Source organism: Bison bison, unplaced genomic scaffold (genome assembly GCF_000754665.1).
Source record: "Bison bison bison isolate TAMUID 2011002044 unplaced genomic scaffold, Bison_UMD1.0 scf7180017864291, whole genome shotgun sequence".
NCBI lineage: Eukaryota > Metazoa > Chordata > Mammalia > Artiodactyla > Bovidae > Bison > Bison bison.
Window position 1 is genome coordinate 7,750,390 of NW_011494863.1, and position 21,254 is coordinate 7,771,643.

At 43.3% G+C, this 21,254-nt stretch overlaps 1 protein-coding gene across 2 annotated transcripts in view; it reads right to left on the reverse strand.

The window, feature by feature from the left end:
* The window catches only part of PPP2R2B (protein phosphatase 2, regulatory subunit B, beta), a 314,879-nt gene that overhangs the window by 15,895 nt on the left and 277,730 nt on the right, over window positions 1-21,254 (reverse strand). For both annotated transcript variants that reach the window (XM_010850472.1, XM_010850473.1), the window contains exon 8: window positions 4,578-4,747. In XM_010850472.1, coding sequence (XP_010848774.1) covers window positions 4,578-4,747 — 170 coding nt within the window. The remainder of the gene's footprint in view (window positions 1-4,577; window positions 4,748-21,254) is intronic.

The following is a 21,254-nucleotide window of genomic DNA, read 5'->3' on the forward strand; positions in this document are numbered from 1 at the left end:
GGACCTTCTTGATTATCTATTTTATATATATAGTAGTGTGTTTATCAGAGAAGGCAATGGCACCCCACTCCAGTACTCTTGCCTGGAGAATCCCAGGGACGGGGTAGCCTGGTAGGCTGTAGTGCATGGGGTCACATAGAGTCGGACACGACTTAGCAGCAGCAGTGTATTTATGTTAATCCCAGACTCCAAATTTATCTCCCCTTTCCCCATTTTGTAACCATAAATTTGTTTTCTACATCTGTGGGACTATTGCTGTTTTGTGTATAAATTATTTCTATCATTTTTAAAAAAAAATCCCCATGTAAGTGATAACATACAATATTTGTCTTTCTCTGGCTTGCTTTACTTAGTATGATAATATTAGGAACATCCATGTTGGTGCAAATGGCTGAGTAATATCCCTGTGCGTATTTATGCATGGTATGTGTGTGTGTATATGTATACACACACCCCACACCTTCCTTATCCATTCATCAGGTGATGGATAGTTAGGCTGCCTCTATGTCTTAGCTATTGTAAGTAGTTCTATGTGGGGGTGCATGTATCTTTTCAAGTTATGATTTTCTCTAGATGTATGCCCAGGAATGGGATTGTTCAGTCATATGGTAACTCTCTTTTTAGTTTTGCAATGAAACTTCTATACTATTCTCTACAGTGGCTGTAAGAGTTTACATTCCTACCAGCTGTACAGAGCACTTTTAAGGTAAGGCATACCCATGAGTGTTCTGAGCAGGGAGAAACACTTGGTTAAGCAGGTTTATATAATGCAGGCTTCTCAGAGTTCTGCAGTGATCAAGGAATTATAAAATTATAAGAGGGGACTAGAATATTATTTTATTTTATCGTAAGTACCCCAAATTTGTTTTTGGTAGGGGAAGTACCAAATAGCGCCTTAAATAATTAGGATTAAAGGGGGCAGAGCATTAAGGGTTATAAATTGGGCAGCGGTGTGCCATTTGAGGTCCTGCTCAGCCTGTCCCCTGACCATTCGCTTTTGGCCTTGTCTTACAGAAACCCTACAGGTGAGTGATAATTATCAAACAAAGCATGTGCACTTTGAAATTGTGGGCCTCTTATTGCAGGAATCACCTCACCAAGAACTCTAGGACTTAAAAGACAACCTTTTATAGGAACAGTTTGTCAATCCCTGAAACAGAAGAACAAACCAATAGAGTCTCCCAGCACAAAGGTTCTCCAAACCTTAAAAGTCAGGAAAGATTCAAAGGGAAAACCTAGTCTGAACACTTATTTTCACTTTCCAGCCTCTACCCTCTGGGAGCTCCTGACTACCTCCAGGTGAGGACATCTACAGGAGAAGATTATGGACTATGAAGGTATGCTCCATATATATTCTGTTGTTCTCTGCCTAACGTTTCTTTTTTACATCAACTGTTCACCATCAAAGGAGAGAAAAAGGTAAGACACAGACACAAGAAACATCTCCGAGAAGCCTGTACCGTGGAAACCTGCTTTGCCAACTGTTTCTCCCTCTCAGTGCACTCGCACTCACATGGATGCCTTACCTTAAGACTCATCCTATCTGTTGCTTTTCTCTTCATGTTCCAAATACTGTTTCTTCGCTCTGTTCCAGTGAGCTTGGGTATGGCCTTCTTGACACTAGGCCAAGTCTCCCAACACAGAGATTCTCACATCATGTACTTGTGGAGCCTGCTGACCTTAAAATCTCTTTTAACCGTGTTCCAGACACTCACTTAAGGAGTCTGTTTACCATTTCTGATATAGTGTATTACCACCTTTGATATGGTATATAAACTTAACTAGATTGCTTTCAAATACACCATCTAAAATAAATTTTTGCATTAATTTCCATACATGGGTTCTATTTCTTAGTATTCTACAAAGATTTCTAAGCTTACCACTTGCTAAATGTAGTTTGAGAACCATGAGTTTAAAATGCTAATCACTTTATGGCACAGCTAGCTAGCTTTGTTGTTAAGTCTTTGTCTAAAATAAAAGTACCATAGATTAGCTGAGAAATCTGCTGTTGAAAAAGCAGCCACAAAAATGAAGCTTTCATTTTGGGAAAAAAAATCAGTTTCAGATCCATTGAGAAAGTCAAGCTCATCTCCAGGGTAATGCTTACTTGGAAGTGAAAGTCGCTCAGTCATGTCGGACTCTCTGCGACCCCATGGACTATACAGTCCATGGAATTCTCCAGGCCAGAATACTGGAGTGGGTAGCCTTTCCCCTCTCCAGCGGATCTTCCTGACCCAGGAATTGAACCCGGGTCTCCTGCATTGCAGGCAGATTCTCTACCAACTGAGCTAATAGGGAAGCCCCAATGCTTACTTAGGAATAATTAAAACATAGTTTTAACAGTTCAGTTTTTAATTCTTACTTTACTAGTTATGCTTAAAACCTATACAAGTGTTCTTTTCTTTACTTAATATGATCCTGGTAATGAATGTGGTGTAATAAAAAATTAAAGTACCAATTGCTCCCCCACGGTGCCTAATCCACTCTTCCCTAGCTGGGGCTCTCCAGCAGCCCACACCTCTGTCAGCAACACTCTCCTAGCTTCTAGTTCCCACACTTAATACCAAATGGTTGGGCCGTTAGCAGGAGCCTGAGGGCAAGTGTTAGGGGAGAGTAAGACTGCCAGCTCACAGGGGATGCTATCTGAACCACAAGGTAAACCACAGGGGTTAGCCAGGCTACCTCCACCTCCTTTGCAGTTCTGGCCCCCAAACCTTTTGCAGCATCACAGTCAGCCATCAGAGTCCTCAGTGTCCTCAACCTCCTCTCTGAACATTTCCTGCTTCTCTCAAGGCCTCTCATGTGGCAGCTGGACTTCTGCTTTCCTGTGCCAAGGTGAGTGGGCTCTGTGTTCCTCTGGACCATCATTCGTGCCTCAGCTCCTTCAAAATCATGCCATCAAACACTACTTCCTGCTCCCCATCCTTCTTACAGTCCCTCTGCCTCGTGCTTGGAAGCCACTCTAGTGCCTCAATCTCTCTTCCATCACTATTCCTGCCATCATTCTTAGAAATTCACTCTGGACTCTTAGCCTCATTCTTTTCAATGAGTTTTGTCCTTTGCTTTTGTGGTCATTTTATGATCCTTGTCATCACTAACTGTATTTGTCTAATAAATATCACTCTATTGCTGACTCCTATCATTTTAATTCAAGTCCTTAGTGTCTTGGTTCTATCAGTTCTTCATTTTCCTTCTAACCTACCTTAGATTCAGTGGCCCCTCATTCCAATCACTCCTTTAATCAATACCTTCAACAAACTTGGCTTTTTCCCTCCTTACCTTGTAGTTACTTGGTAAAAGCCCACCACTGGTTAAATCTAACTTTCTGCCCTTCCTTACCTGAACCAAGCAGGCTCATGTGGCTGGAAAGAAACATACAATCACACAGATTTGTCTTACTTAAAATATATAAATAAGTGGATCCCATTGCAACCCTACCATAGTGCCCTAGTCAATTTGCTCTTTTAGAGGAATATTTTACACTTGCCCTTCTCACTCAGCTAATGATCTTGCTTCTTATTTGACTGGAAAATAGAAGCAGAAACCATCTGTATGTTCCCATCACAAATCTGCATCTGTAGCTGTTTTTACTCTTCTCTCTTTCCTTTGATGGATGAATGGTCCATCTCATCTATATCTAATTCTGCAACGGAGTATGTTCCCTTGAGAAGCTGACTGCTTCAGTTAGTCCACTCTTTACTGGCTTCTTTCTATCACCCTAAAACAAACTATGATGCCTTCCTCAATCCTGCATCCTCTTCCAGCTACTACCCGATTTCTCTGTTCCTCTTCAAAACAAAATCTCTTTCCAAATTTCACTACATTCACATCCTCCATTTATGATCTCTCTTGAACCCACTCCAATCAGACATTTATTCCTATGGCTTCACCTCTGTCACCTGACAATTTCCATGTCACTAAATCCAGTGGCCCTTTTTCAGTCCTCTCTTGATTCAACAACACCATTCAGCAGTTGGTGACTTCCTCCTTGAGATGGTTTCTCCAGTTGGCTTCCAGGACACCTCTCAGTTTCTCACCCATTTTACCAGCACTTTTCTCCAACTTCTCTTGCCAGATCCATTCCCTCTTCCCAGCCTGTAATCCCTAGGGCCTCAGGGTAGTTCTGACCTTTCCTTTAGGTTGCTGCTGCTGCTAAGTCGCTTCAGTCGTGTCCGACTCTGTGCAACCCCATGGACTGCAGCCCACCAGGCTCCCCCATCCCTGGGATTCTCCAGGCAAGAACACTGGAGTGGGTTGCCATTTCCTTCTCCAATGCATGAAAGTGGAAAGTGAAGTCGCTCAGTCGTGTCTGACTCTTAGCGACCCCATGGACTGCAGCCTACCAGGCTCCTCCATCCATGGGATTTTCGAGGCAACAGTACTGGAGTGGGGTGCCATGCCTTTTCCCTCATTTAGGTTAGATCTATCCAAACTTACACTGACCTGCCTACCAGCTATTTCTGGATATTGAAGTGGCTCACTGTGCCTTTTGCTCTACATTGTAAGCCCCTGCAGGCAGAGGCTGACTCGGAACCCTCAAGCGCCCAGTATACGTGTGGGTGGGTGGGGGTCTGTACCTGGTAAGTCTCGATGGGGCGGTTTTCCATGTTGAGATCCCAGACTTTGACGGTCAGATAGTCTCTGGTCATGATATACCTCCCACTGTGGCTGAACTTCACATCCGAAATTGAAGAGATAATTTCAGAGAAAAATGACCTGTTGCTTGGATCTTCTGGCTCTTCAAAAACTGCAGAACAAAAAGCAAAAGAGAACAAATTTAGTACCTCCTTATTAACTGATGTGAACGTGTTTGGGCCAGCTAGAAAGCCAACCATCTAACTTAGGGTTGGAATTGGGCGCGCAGACCTGTCAGCTCCCTGGCAGTAGAACAAACTGTCACTGGTTTCTATATCATGTTTCTCATGGAAGGACTCTCACAGGACTTGTTCCGTTCACAGAGCTGACTGCTTGCACAAGCTCTGTTTCACATTGGGTATCATTGTGATACCAGCAATAGTGTACATTGCTACATACCAAAATATAGTCTTCTTAGATGCTTAAATTTTTTTTCTACTTTTTTGAGATGATGTAATTCATATACCATAGAATTTACTCATCTAAATTTTACAGTTTATGTGATTATATTAAAGATAATACCACCAACCATGCAATCATCAACAAAGCCTAAATTTAGGACATTTGCATCATCTCCTCCCCCCACAAAAAACCCTGAACTACTTCATACCCATTAGCACTTACTCCCTTTCCCTAATTTCTGCAGCCCTAGGCAAACACTATTTTCTTATTTTATGAAATTGCCTATTCTAAAAATTTTACATGAATGGAACCATACTATACATATATTTTATACTATTATTATATACCATATAATGCTGCTATGAATATTCATGTACAAGTTTTCATGTGAACATATGTATTCATCTCTCTTGGATCATGATGTTTAATAGTGGGACTTTGCTGCCAGACTGCCTTAAGCTTAAGGTCAGACTACCATTGTCTAGCTGTGTGACCTTGGGCAAGTTATTTAACTTTCCTGAGCCTCAGTCTCAGGTAAACTGGCTACAATGTCTTTTGTCTGTGTTTTCTATTTGCTCTGGTATCCAGTTGCTGCTTTTCTTTTCCCATAGATTCAGCTGACTTTCACTTACAGGACTAAAGAAAGCACTTACAGGAATAAAAGACACTGCAGCTTATTAAGCTGCCTTAATTCATCTTTCTAACCTTTTTTTGAACTTCTCTAGTTCAAACTGGATGTACACCATACCTCTGGATATTTCCCATTTTTATGTCCTGATGGTTCCTCCTTCACTTGTGTCATATTCTGCTTGATTCATATGCCTCATCTTTTACTTACATATTATTTTAGACCAAATGATCTTTTCTCTGAAGTCCTATCACACTTGGTCTGGCCCGTTCACTTACCATTTGCTTGGGATCTCTCCCAAAGAAAGCATCATTTTTCACGTTAGTATTTAACAATCCACAGCTTATCTTACCTAGGATGTGAGCTGCTTGAAGGCAGAATTTTGTTTTTTATCTTTGTACTGAGGGTTTTGCACGTAAATGTTCAATAAACATTTGTTGCTTAAGTTGCAGGATACAAAATCAATACACAGAAATCACTTGCATTTCTATTTACTAACAATGAAAAATCAGAAAGAGAAATTAAGGAATCAATCCCATTCACCACTGCAACAAAAAGTATTAAGTATCTAGGAATAAACTTGGCTAAGGAGACAAAAGAACTGTACACAGAAAATTATGAGACACTAATGAAAGAAAGACAACATAAACAGATGGAGAGAGATTCCATGTTCCTGGGTAGGAAGAATCAATATTGTGAAAATGACTATACTACCAAATGCAATCTACAGATTTAGTGTGATCCCTATTGAATCACCAATGGCATTTTTCACAGAACTAGAACAAAAAATTTCACAATTCATATGAAACACAAAAGACCCTGAATAGCAAAGCAGTCTTGAGAAAGCAGAATGGAGCTGGAGGAATCAACCTTCCTGACTTCAGGTTATACTACAAAGCTACAGTCATCAAGACAGTATGGTACTGGCACAAAAACAGAAATATAGACCAATGGAACAAGATAGAACGCCGAGAAATAAACCCATGCACTGCATGGGTACCTTGTTTTTGACAAAGGGGGCAAGAATAGACAATGGGGCAAAGACAGCTTCTTCAATAAATGGTTCTGGGAAAACTGGACAGATACATGTAAAGAATGAATTTATAATACTTCCTAACACCATACACAAAGATAAACTCAAAATGGATTAAAGACCTAAATGTAACACCAGAAACTATAAAACTCTTAGAGGAAAACATAGGCAGAACACTCGATGATATAAATCAAAGCAAGATCCTCTATGACCCACCTCCTAGAGTAATGGAAATAGAAACAAAAGTAAACAAGTGGGACCTGATTAAACATAAAAGCTTTTGCACAGAAAAGGAAACTATAAGCAAGGTGAAAAGACAACCTTCAGAATAGGAGAAAATAATAGCAAATGAAACAACTGACAAAGGATTAATTTCCAAAATATAAAAGCAGCTCAACCAAGTCAATATCAGAAAGACAAACAACCCAATCAAAAAGTCGGTGAAAAGACCTAAATAGACATTTCTCCAAAGAAGACATACAGATGGCTAACAAACACATGAAAAGATGCTCAATTCGCTCATTATTAAGAGAAATGCAAATCAAAACTACAGTGAGATATCACCTCACACCTGTTAGAATGGCCATCATCAAAAACTCTACAAACAATAAATGCTGGAGAGGGTGTGGAGAAAAGGGAACCCTCTTGCACTGTTGGTGGGAATGTAAATTGATATAGCCACTATGGAAGATGGTATGGAGATTCCTTAAAAAACTAGGAATAAATCCACCATATGACCCAGCAATCCCACTCCTAGACATATACCCTGAGGAAACCAAAATTGAAAAAGACACATGTATCCCATTGTTCATTGCAGCACTATTTACAAAAGCTAGACATGGAAGCAACCTATATGTTCATCGACAGAGGAATGAAGAAGTTGTATATACACACAATGCAATATTACTCAGCAATAAAAAGGAACACATTTGAGTCCGTTCTAATGAGGTGGATGAACCTAGAACCTTCACAGAGTGAAGTGAGTCAGAGAAAGATAAATATTGTACTCTAATGCATATATATGGAATTAATAAAAATGGTACTAAAGAATATTTACAGGGCAGCAATGGAGAAACAGACATAGAGAATAGACTTATGGACATGGGGAGAGGGGAGGAGAGGGTGAGATGTATGGAAAGAGTAACATGGAAACTTACATTACCATATGTAAAATAGATAGCCAACAGGAATTTGCTGTATGGCTCAGGAAACTCAAACAGGGGCTCTGTATCAACCAGGAGAGGTGGGATGGGGAGGGAGATGGGAGGGAGGTTCAGAAGGGAGGGGATATATGTATACCTATGGCTGATTCATGTTCGTTTTGACGGAAAACAGCAAAATTCTGTGAAGCAATTTATCCTTCAATAAAAAATTAAAAAAATTTTTTTGCTTGATTGGAACCAAAGCTAGATAATTTAACAAAATCTTTGCCTTATAAGTGGTTAGCTTGCATGATATTGAGCTATACATATTTACCTACATTTAATTATTTTTGACCTACCATAATGGTAGTTGAGTATGGTTCCGCTTGATAAGTGCTTCTATCACAGTTTTAGGCTAAACAAAACATCAACCTGCAGGTTACTGAGTAACTCGTCCCCCAGGAGTTTCTCTTCCTGCCCATTCAATGCTCTTACAGAGTGGCTATCAAATTCTATGTAGAAAATCTAGAGATGGAGACAGGATAGTGGAGTGGAGGGACGTAATCTCACCTCTTCTTATGAAAACACCAAAATCACAACCATCAACAAAAAAGATGCTGGAACCTACCAAAAAGATATTCTAAATCCACAGCAGCAGCCATTATGAGATGGTAAGAGGAGTGAAATCATGATAAGATCAAACCCCATGCCCGCTGGGTGGACGACCCACAAACTGGAGAATCATTATACTACAGAAGTTCTGCCACAGGATGGAAAGCTCTGGGCCCCATGTCAGGCTCCCCAGCCTTGGGGTCTGGCAACCAGAGGGGGAACCTTGGTAAATTTAAGAAAATTGAGATCATATCAAGCATTGTTCCAACCACAATGCTAAATGCCTAGAAATCAACTATAAGAAAAAAAACTGCAGTAAAACAGCCGCAAACACATGGAGGCTAAGCAATATGCTACTAAACAACCAGTGGGTCACCGAAGAAGGCAAAGAAGAAGGAAACAGATACCTAGAGACAGATGAAAATGAAAGCACGAGGATCCTGAACACAGCAGCAGTGCTAACAGGTGAGCTGGGCCTGCTGGGGGCAGGGGGCGGGTTAAGGCTGGAGGGAAAGGATAGTTAGGGGATTGGGGATGGACATGTACACAGTGCTATGTTTAAAATTGATAACCAACAAGGACCTGCTTACAGCACAGGGAACTCTGCTCAATGTTATGTGCAACCTGGATGGGAGGGGGTCTGGGGGAGAATGGATACATGTATATGTATGGGGAAGTCTCTTCACTGTTCACTGAAGCCATCACAACATTGTTTGTTGTTAACTGGTTATACTCCAATACAAAATAAAAAATGTCTGAGAGAAGTTTATAGCAATATTGTCTTTCTTCAGGAAACAAAAAAAATCTCAAACAACATAACCTTACACCTAAGGCAACTAGAGAAAGGGGAACAAAACCCAGTTAGTAGAAGGAAAGAAACCATAAAGATTAGAGCAGAAATAAATGAAATAGATGAAAAAAATAGAAAAGATCAATGAAACTAAAAGCTAATTCTTTGAAAAGATAAATAAACTCGATAAACCTTTAGCCAGACTCATTAAGAAAAACAGAGAGGGCTCAAATCAGTAAAATTAGAAATAAAAAGTTACAATGGGGGTGAGATGGGACAGGACGTAGGTATGCCTGAGGCTGATTCATGTTGATGTATGGCAGAAACCAACACAGTATTGTAAAGCAATTTTCCTTAGAGAAAAGTTACAATGGACACTACAGAAATACAAAGGATCATAAGAAACTACTACGAGCAACCAAATCCAATAAAATGGACAAATTCTTAGAAAGGTACAATCTCCCAAGACTGAACCAGGAAGAAATAGAAAATATGGACAGACCAATCACAAGTACTGAAATTGAACTTGTGATTAAAAAATTCCCAATAAAAGTCCAGGACCAGATGGCTTCACAGGTGAATTTTATTATACACTTAGAGAAGAGTTAACACTATATCCTTCTGAAACTCCTCCCAAAAACTGTACAGGAAGGAACATTCCCAAGCTCGTTCTACGAGGCCACCATCACCGTGACACCAAAAGCAAAGATACCACAAAAAAGCACTGTTTACAATAGCCAAGACACAGAAGTAACCTACATGTCCACCAACAGATGAATGCATAATGATGTACATATATATAATCGCATATTACTCAGCCATTAAAAAGAATGAAATGCCATATGCAGCAACATGGATGGGCCTGAAGATTATCATACTAAGTGAGGTAAGTCAGAGAAAGACAAATATCATGTGATATCATTTACATTCAGAATCCAAAAAAATGACACAAGTGCATTTATTTACAAAACTGGAACAGACTCACAGACTTTGAAAACAAACTTATGAGTTACCAAAGGGGAAGGGAGGGACGAATACATTGAGAGTTTGGGACTGACGTATATATAGACTACTATATTTAAAAGAGATGACCAACAAGACCTGCTGTATGACACAGGAAACTCTGCTCAATATCTGTAATAATCTAAATGTGAAAAGAAGACTAGCTATACATATATGTATAACTGAATCACTTTGTTGTACACCTGAAACTAACACAACTTTGTTCATCAATTATACCCCAATATAAAATAAAAAATTAACCCAAATTCTTTGTAGAAAATCTAATATAATCTAATGAGTTGTCTTCCAAACCTTGCTGAATTATACCATGAGCCAAACCAAAATATTAATTTTCACAGCAACAACAGAAAAAACCTGATCAATCAGAATTGAACTTGAGAGTTAAAAAACTCATTGAAACAGAAAAACATGAACTCGATACCATTTCTGACCCAATGTCTCAGTCTGTGCCCTTACCTCTTGGTAAGCACTAACAAGGCCCCTGGACTCTGACTGGTGTCCTCATAGTTGGATACTAGATTTTCACCTTAGTTTCTCTGCAAGGTAATCTCAGTAGGACCAGGGACTTAGAAACTCCAGGCATGCTCCATACAAACATCCCCACAGAGAGAGGAATGATGGCCCTGAGGCTTGGTCACGCCCTACCCAGTGCATCTGGACAGCTAGAGTGGGTAAATGGGAAGGACTTGGCAAAACTGCACACTCATGGTAGTCAATTCCTGCCTCTGTCACTTATCAGCTGCTCACATTTTCTTTTCTACTCTGAGATTCCATTTTCCCAGCTGTAGAACAGGCATGCATGTTGCTTGACACATAGCAGGTCCTCAGTAAATATCAGCTGCTGATATTTTTATCATGAAAAGCATGCACTGATTCTGTATTAGCCGATCATATTTCACTTACTAAGCCTCTTGGGGGGCTTCCCTGGAGGTTCAGGCAGTAAATAATCTGCCTGCAATGCAGGAGACCTGGGTTCAGTCCCTGGGTCAGGAAGATCCCCTGGAAGAGGGAATGGCTACCTATTTCAGTATTCTTGCCTGGAGAATTCCATGGACAGAGAAGACTGTAGCCGTGGCAGGCTACAGTCCATGGGGTCACAAAGAATCGGACACGACTGAGCGACTACCAGAGAGAGAGAGAAGCCTGGAGGGAGGATTAAATTAGGAGTCTGGGATTAGCAGATACAAACTACTAAATAGAAAATAGATAAGCAACAAGCACAGGGAACTATATTCATTATCCTGTAATAAACTATAATGGAAAAGAATAGAAAAATAATATATATGTATAACTGATTCACGTTGTTGTACACCTAAAACTAACACCACATTGTAAGTTAACTACACTTCGATAAAAAAAGACTCTTTTGAGAATTTTGGACTGAAGACTACAGAACCTGGGGGCTATTTAAATGATGTAAGTATGTAAAAGAGTATTACAAGGTTATACCTAGGAATATGTTCTCCAAATGTTAGGCATATTGGAAGGCCAGTGTGGCAGCATTGTAAAGCCTTAAAGTGACAGCCCCAGAAGGTGGAGGTGAAATGAAAAAAGATAATGTTTAATCAACGCATCACATATTCATGTAGAATGCAGAGACCAGGATATACATAACATGCCTACCTGCACAGCACTGCAGTTCATTACATGTCTATGCTTATCCAAGTCTTAATATTAGCTCCATGAATTTCTTCTATTCATTCAGCAATGATATTCAATGCTATTAATAATTACTGTTTATGGGAAGCTTATTATGTTTCAGGCCCTTCAGTTCAGTTCAGTCACTCAGTCATGTCCGACTCTTTGCGACCCCATGAATCACAGCACGCCAGGCCTCCCTGTCCATCACCAACTCCCGGAGTTCACTCAAACTCATGTCCATCAAGTCGGTGATGCCATCCAGCCATCTCATCCTCTTTTGTCCCCTTCTCCTCCTGCCCCCAATCCCTCCCAGCATCAGTCTTTTCCAATGAGTCAACTCTTCGCATGAGGTGGCCAAAGTACTGAAGTTTCACCTTTAGCATCATTCCCTCCAAAGAACACCCAGGACCGATCTCCTTTAGAATGGACTGGTTGGATCTTCTTGCAGTCCAAGGGACTCTCAAGATTAGAGAAATGCAAATCAAAACTACAATGAGATATCACCTCACATGGGTCAGAATGGCCATCATAAAAAAATCTACAATAAATGCTGGAGAGGGTGTGGAGAAAAGGGAACCCTCTTGCACTGTTGGTGGGAATGTATGTTGATATATTGATATAGCCACTATGGAAGACAGTATGGAGATTCCTCAAAAAACTAGGAATAAAACCACCATCAGTTCAGTTCAGTCACTCAGTCGTGCCCGACTCTTTGCGACCCCATGAACCGCAGCACGCCAGGCCTCCCTGTCCATCACCAATTCCCAGGGTTCACTCAAACTCACATCCATCGAGTCGGTGATGCCATCCAGCCATCTCATCCTCTGTTGTCCCCTTCTCCTCCTGCCCCCAATCCCTCCCAGCATCCCTATGGCCCAGCAGTCCCACTCCTAGGCATATACCCTGAGGAAAGCAAAATTGAAAAAGACACATGTACCCCAGCATTCACTGCAGCACTATTTACAGTAGCTAGGATATGGAAGCAACCTAGCTGTCCATCGACAGATGAATGGATAAAGAAGCTGTGGTACATCATATACAATGGAATATTACTCAGCCATAAAAAGGAACACATTGGAGTCAGTTCTAATGAGGCAGATGAACCTAGAGCCTATTATACAGAGTGAAGTCAGTAAGAAAGAGAAAAATGAACATTACATACTCACACATTTATATGGAATTAGAAAGATGGTACTGATGAATCTATTTCCAGGGCAGCAATGGAGACACAGACATAGAGAACAGACTTATGGACACAGGGAGAGGGGAGGAAGGAGAGGAAGGGATGTATGGAGAGAGTAACACGGCTCCAAAGATTGCCAAATCCCAAGGCCATGATCACCCCTGGTTGAAAACCGCTGCTTTAATCCTGCTTTCAAATCTTATTGAATCAAACCACCTCCCTCCCCCCATTCTTCTTGAAAAATGACTTGCAACCCAATATCTCTCCAGAACAGACCTCCTCAGAATCTATTTTGGGTTATCATGCTACAGTCAACAGAGAAATGAATAAAGAAGATGAGGTACATATACACAGTGGAATATTACTCAGCCATAAAAAGGAATGAAATTGGGTCATTTGTAGAGATGTGGATGGATCTGGAGACTGTCATACAGAATGAAGAAAGTCAGAAAGAGAAGCACAAATATCATACATTAATGTGCATTGGTGGAATCTAGAAAAATGGTATATAGATGATCTTATTTACAAAATAGAAATAGAGACTCAGATGTAGAGAACAAACAGATGGATGGCAAGGGGGAAAAGGGAGGGGTGGGATGAATTGGGATATTGGGACTGATACACACACACACACACACACTATTGATACTAGGTATAAAATAGGTAGCTAATGAGAACCTACTGTATAGCTCAGGGAACCCTACTCAGTGCTATGTGGTGACCTAAATGGGAAAGAAATCCAAAAATGAGGGGATGTATGTATTAAACCCTAAAGGAAATCAACCTTGAATATTCGTTGGAAGAACTGATGCTGAAGCTAAAGTTCCAATACTATGGCCCCCTGATATGAGGAGCTGACTCATTGGAAAAGACCCCGATGCTGGGAAAGATTGAGGGCAGGAGGAGAAGGGGACGACAGAGGATGAGATGGTTGGATGGCATCATCAACTCAATGACATGTGTTTGAGCAAACTCCAGGAGAGAGTAAGACAGGGAAGCCTGGTGTGCTGCAGTCCATGGGGTCCCAAAGAGTTGGATATGACTTAGAGACTGAACAACATAGATGATTCACTTTGCTGTACAGCAGAAACTAATGCAACATTGTAGAGCAACTTTGCTCCAATAAAATTTTTCTTAAAAAGCACCGACACTTCCTTTCAAATCCTATAGGCTATATTAGGTGTCTGGTACAGACAGTGTTTTGTGTTCTAACGTGTATACCTCTCCATGGAGCCAGAAAGCACCATGATGTTATCCTTCATGGTGCCTGGCCCAGGGCTGTTCAGATGACTGGCCACCTGAATAAGATACTGGAATCATGGGAAAGAGTCAAAACCACAGATCAGAGAGGGGAAGAGTTAAGAAGGAAACTGCTGACTTTGGAGAAACCTAAAACTACATTTATGATAAGTGGGGCAAAAGGAGAAAGGAGGCATGCTGTGTGCTGGGAGCAGTCTGGGGACAGCAGAAGAAAGAATGGAGGGAGACCACAGGTAAAGGCTGATCCTGGGCCGGCTCCTCCTTCTGGACCTCACACTGGACACTGCACAGGAACTCACGCCCACGATGGAGGGTCAGGAGGGGGCCCCACACCTCTATCCCGTAGTGTGGGGGCTGAGCACACAGGTAGCTCCAAGCTTAGCGGGTCTGGGTGGAAATTCAGCTCTGTTGCTTATGTTATGAAGCTTTGGACAAGTGGCTTGATCTTTCCAAGCTTCATTTTCCTTATCTGTCAAATAGACGTAAGAGGCATATATACCCTCTAGTGTGGTTGAGGGTCAGATGAGATCTTTCACGTCAAGTGCCTAGCACAGGGCTTGTACCCACAATAACACAGGAGGCAGCAGCAATGCAGAAGTGGTGCTGCTTAATGCAAGCCTGCTGTGCAATGAGTCCGGAAGCCTGATGTGCTTTTCCACTGGAACCAGATCTTAAGAGCTACTGGTTGTTAAATCGATTTCTAGGTCTTCTATCTGGGCCTTTGATACACAACAGCTTGTCTCTGGACCATCAGTTGATACATACCTTCCTCAGTATACACACCTCTCATTTGGTGCTGAACACTGTCAGCCCCTCCCCACCCCACCCCCATTCTGATGACTCAGGCACAGGAGAGAGAGAGTAAAGGAAACTGGGGAGGAGGGTGAAAAAGGAACAGACTCAGAATCACGCACAGGGTTTTAAATCGCCGACTTCTGCTGACATTTCTTCTGTGCAGAAGCACAGCTGGCAGGCTTTTCCGTTTGGAGACACGGCCGACAGTTTCCCCACAATGGGGATACAACTGGCAATCTTCCTACAGAGTAAGGCAGATGGCAATTTTCCTTCAGAGGTATGTGCAGGCCACAGTTTTGCCCCTGGAGAGGAAAGGCTCACTGATTGAGATGCAGCCAGTAATCTTTACTATACAGAAGACACATTGAATAATTTTGTCCAGCGAGAAAAATGGCCAACAGTTTTCCCACGGTGGGTAAGAATGCCCATGGACCAATAATGCTCGCCTTTATCCAGCTAAGGACAGCGAGAGAAGTTTAAGATTTAATTAGTGGCTATTGTACTACCGTGGGCATAATGACATAGTCTCCAGACATGAGCTGGAGACTGGAGCTTGGATCAGATGAAGACTCAGCAGATTCTGAACTGGGAAACGACCAAGCCCAGTGGGCTCTACTTTTACAGTTTGTTTTTCATACAGACCTTCACTAATCCTACAGATGATTGTTTAACAGTGAAGACTGTAGCAACACAATGCATAGCATGATGGAGCAGGAACAGTTCATCTAGGAGAGAACTGTGGTCTCTGACTTTGTGTAACTGTTTCCATGATATTTCTGCATGTATTATAATTCATAAATGTCATCTCTTTTAATAAATAATCATTTGGAGATTTCCCTGGTGGTCCAGTGGTTAAAGATCTGCTTTGCAATGCAGGGTACACAGGCTCGATCCCTGGTCGGGGAGCTAAAGTCCCACACGCTGTGGACCAACTCAGTCCATGTGCTGCAACTACAGAGCCCACGCACCAGAGCTAGAGAGTCCCTGCGCTGCGATGAAAGATCCCACGTGCCGCAGCAAAGATCCCACATGCTGCCACTAAGACCCGAGGCAGCCAAGTAAATAAATAAATATTGAAAAATAAATCATTATTCAAAGTGAAGATGTAATGAGTCAAAACTTTTTTTTCTAGATAGAAAAAAATGGACCTAAAATTCTCAGGTGGGCAGAAATGATGAGACAATCTGGGGTAGTGTGATCTTGGCTGCTCTGACTGGGTAAGACTTAACAGGGAGCTGAACCTTGAATGACTAGTCAGCTCTAGATAGATCAGAGGTTGGCAGACTTTTCCTGTCAAGGGCCAGGTAGCACATATTTTAGGCTTGGAGGCCCTCTGGTCCCTGTTGCAACTGCTCAGTCCTGCCTCTGTGGCATGAAAGCAGCAGAGAGAATATGTAAACAGATGAGCGTCTATTCCAATGAAGCTCTACTTATGGACACTGGAATCTCAATGTCATCTAATTTTCATGTGTCATGAAACAGCAAAAAAGCTCAATCATTAAAAAAAATGTAAAAACCTTATTCTTTGCTGGCGTTGTGCCAAGGCAGGAGGTAGGTCAGACATGACCTGCAGACCAGAGCTTGCCTACTCTCGATGAATATGTTTTGGGGTTGTAGGGGGTTGTACATAATCTGAGGGGACAATGGGAGCCTGGGACTAGCAGCACAGATTGCTTGTGTGGGAAGGCTGGAAGATGAGATCATTGCTTAGGAAGATTTGCTAAGACTTACTAAGGAATGTCTCTCTGCTGTACAGGAGATGTCAGTAGTCTTTGGAGCCGACATCTGGTTGGAACCCATGCTCCACCATTTACAGGCTGGATTGTCTTTGTCAAGTTTTTGTACCAAGATTCAGTTTCAATACTTTCAGTATGCAGACATCTGTTCCTGTTTTTGCATGGTTGTCAGAATCCACCTAGCTCAGTGCCTGACACATGATCAGAAGGCGACAAATACTAGTGTCACGTACTCTTCAACTGCCATATTTTGACTGACTGGTAGGTGTGAGGTGCTCTGATAGGTGTTGGGGTCACAAGAGTGAGCTGGATGGAAAAGATCTTGTGCTCTTTGGCACTTCCTTCAACAAGGAGTGGGCCCATTTACTTGTGCCAGGGACGGGGGGTGCTTTTTGTTTTTCCCTAAAGGAAAAAAAGCTGCTAATTTTCACCCACCCTTCAAAGATGTCTATATCCTAATCCCCAGAACCTGTGACTGTGTTACATGCCAGAGGGGAATTAGGTTGTTGAGTACTTGACTTTAAAATGGGGGCAATTATGTTGGAGCTGCATCATCTGGCTGTGCCCAGTGTAATGACAAGCATCCCTTTGTATGGAGGAGGAGGAGGCAGGAGAGGCTGTGTCAGAGGATGCAGTGTGAGAGGGACTCAGCCATTGCTGGCTTGGAAGATGGAGGGAAGGGGCCAGGGGCCCAGGAAAGTGGGCTGCCTCCAGAATCTCAAAAAGGCAAGAAGCAGACACCTCCCGCCACTCCCCCCACCAACCCCTGCACAGAAGTTCCAAGCAGGAGCCCACCCTGCAGACCCAGCAAGATAAACACTGTGGACTTCTGACCTCTGGAACTGTAAGATGATAACTTTCTACTGTTTCAAGTCACTGTGTTTACTAAGTGGTCATTTAATGTAGTAATAACAGGAAATTAATACTCCTCTTTCCCCAGACAGTCCATACTGGAGTGGGTTGCCATTTCCTTCTCTAGGGGATCTTCCCAACCCAAGGATCAAACCCAGGTCTCCTGCATTGCAGGCAGATTCTTTACCGTCCGAGCCACCAGGGAAGCCCCCATAAAGGGGGAGATACAGTTTATGAGCTCTCCCCACTGACTCTGGGCAGCTGCTCTTACTTTTCTGGGCCCCAGCGGCTGCTGGCTCTGCCTGCAGGTCCCTGAAGAGACTGCTCCCTTTCAGCAGCTGCTCCTCTCCAGCTGGCCCAGAAGGCAGACCAGAGCAGGCTGGGCTGGGTTCGTCACAGCTCAGCCACCATCTCCTCCCAGCATCCTGGTTGCTGCCTGCATGGGCTGACACCATCCAGAAAGACTTGAACACGGTGACTGCAAAGCAGAGCAAGTCAAGCAGCTCACGGACCATCAGGATTTAGCAGCAGAACATGAGGTTGCGTGTGACCCTGCTGTGCCCACGAGAACTCTTCCCAAAGCAATGTCACTTACAGTGACGCCCCACGAGTAGCCAGCAGTCCCACCCACTGGGCCTGGCATGCAAGGCCCTTCGTATCAGGCCCTAGATCAGCACTCCAGTGTTACTGCCCAGTTCTCATTGGCTCAAACTGTCCATGGCAGCCTGACTGGCCTATTTGTCATTTCTGCTGGGGTCAGAGAACTCCTTTCTCCAGGTGCCAATCGGGTGGTGAAGGAGACGAAGCATGACTGGGTGCACACCAGGGAGTGCTAGGGGGTGCTAGGGACTGTGCAAACTGGAGTGTCCACTCAGCTCCAGCTGACTGTGACCACCCAGAAGTGTTGGTCTGGCGTAGCCTGTTCATCTCATTTCAAAGTCTAAATTTTTCCCTGGAACCCTGATGCTTCATTTTTAACGACTAATTGAGAATTTTTAGGATGCAGTTAAACAGAAGTCACCTGTAAGCCCTGTGGGCTGCAGTTTGTGACCTCTGGTTTGCATGCTTTATTAATGATGGCTGATGTTTACGGAGCACTTAGCATGTGCTAGAGCTTGATCCATGCTCTTTCCCTTCCTGTCTTAGTTCTGTCTGCTATTACAGAATACCATGGACTGGGTAGCTTACAGACAACAGAAATACATAGTTCTACAGGTTGGAAGTCTGAGAGCAGAGTGCCAGTATGGTCACATTTCGGTGAGGGCCCTGCTCTGAGGTGCAGAGGGTCATTTTCTTGTTGTGTCCCCATGGACACACATGTTTTATTCATGAGGGCTCTGCCTGCATGACCACATTATCTCCTAAAGGTCCTATTGCCTCATAACTGTGACATTGGGGGTTAATCTATCAACATAAATATTGGGGGGCTAAAACCAGTCCAGAATACCATTCTATTTCTGCTCCTCTGTTTCTCTGACTCCTCTTCAACCATCAAGGCTCACTGTCTCTTCCAGGAAGCCTTCCTTGACCACCACCACACCCTTTCCTTCCTCTCACTGGATAATGTGGCCACTTTCCATACTTTTCCCTATTATTACTGTTCTGTGCTTAGTTGGTCAGTCATGTCATTACTTGTAAATTCTGAATATATATATATATATATTTAAAATAAATCTTTATATAATATATAGATATTCAGAATTTACAAGTAAGTCATCCTAGTTCAGGGAATGGGATCCACAGAAAGGCAGCCCTAGTGGTAACTACAGCACATGCTCCCCACCTGAATGAGCTTTATTGCACAGCTCAGGAAACAGGCGTGGAGAGACTGGGACACAGGACCACGTGCTCCCTGCTTGTTTGCTCTGGGCTTAGATCTTTCTCCTGAAGAAGCCTCAGCTGGAATCTGTGATCTAAAGACAGGGGAAGTGAGGACCTGTCTGGGAGAGGGCTCACCTGCCAATCTAAAAGCTGAACTGGGCCTCCCATCCACAGGCAAGTTTATTCGTGTGGAGCCTGACTGTCCTCCCTTTGTGAGGATTAATCATTTATTAGCCCGGTGGGGCGGGTGTCTTCGGGAGAAACATCATTCTGGAGAGATACTTATTGAAGGAGGGCTCTGAGCATCTTGTCGCCAGCTGGCAGCAGGAAAGGGCGGCTCCAGTCCAGACAAGATGATGAGCTGGCAGTGGGTGTCTTGACAGGAGCCTAATGAAGAAATGTGGTAGTAGCGAGGCCCAGCTTTACAAGCCCACGTATTTGGTCTTTCACTCTGTGATAGCCCTCTCTTTATCGGGGGGCGGGGGGAGGCGACAAAAGGGTTCATGGGGCTGTACGTCTCCTACTGTGGATTTATGTGTTCCTATAGCCAGTGGGCTTCAGCAACGTGACGCAGGCCCCTAGGTGCACTCAATACATCACAGGTTAAACTTCTCACCTCCCTGCTTTTTCTTTCTCTCTCTCATAATTTGTTTCCAACAAGAAACTGCGTGCAGCTGCTCCGAGAGAAGCCCAGACTCCCCGGGGAACCTCTGCCCAGGTGGCAGGCACCGAGAGTGTGTGGCCCTTATTAGGGGTGATCGCTGGAAAGCTGGTTGTCATGGCACCGCGAGCCCAGGGCTGCACTCCCAAGATGCCCCCATTTTCCAGGCTGTCTACATAATCACTGCAATGAGAGGCGTAAACACGGAAAGGGAGAGAGGAGCAGCTCCCTGCTGACAGTCATATCCTTGCAGAGCGGGACGGCCCAAGCACACAGCATGGAGGGATGCTGGTGGGGGCTGCTCGCTGCCTCATTGTCTCCCCCATGCTCTGCCTCTGTGTTCTCAGCGCTGGCTTTCGACAGGAAAACACTGCTCTTGACTTACTAACAGTCAGTGTTGTGCCTGAATGCACCTGGAACTTGTATACATGGAGAGGTCAGAGCTACTGTCTTCAAGTAGATGGAGTCATTGCCTCCCATCCAGACACTGTGCTAACTATGTGTGATAGTCCATTCCATTCTCACAACCTGCCTGCTTTACATTTTAGCAGATGTGAGATCTTTTATAAACACGTCTCATTCATTCATTCATTTAGTATGCTTTAGTAGTCATGATACATCAGAGAGCCATCTATCTTTGTCCCAGGCCAGGAAGAGGCAGAGCTAGGATGTAAACCCAGTGCTGGTCCTATAGCTGGACCCCAGAGATGGCAGCCCACCAGGCTCCCCCGTCCCTGGGATTCTCCAGGCAAGAATACTGCAGTGGGTTGCCATTTCCTTCTCCAATGCATGAAAGAGAAAAGTGAAAGTGAAGTCGCTCAGTCATGTCTGACTCTTAGCAACCCCGTGGACTGCAGCCTACAGGCTCCTCCATACATGGAATTTTCCAGGCAAGAGTACTGGAGTGGGGTGCCATTGCCTTCTCCAATAACTGGACCCTACTGTTCCCCTATTCTGCATCATTTCTCCTCCAGTTCAATGTGTAGAGAGGGTACCCCTGTCTGGTGCTCACAGACATAGGGAGCCCCCCTGTCCCACCT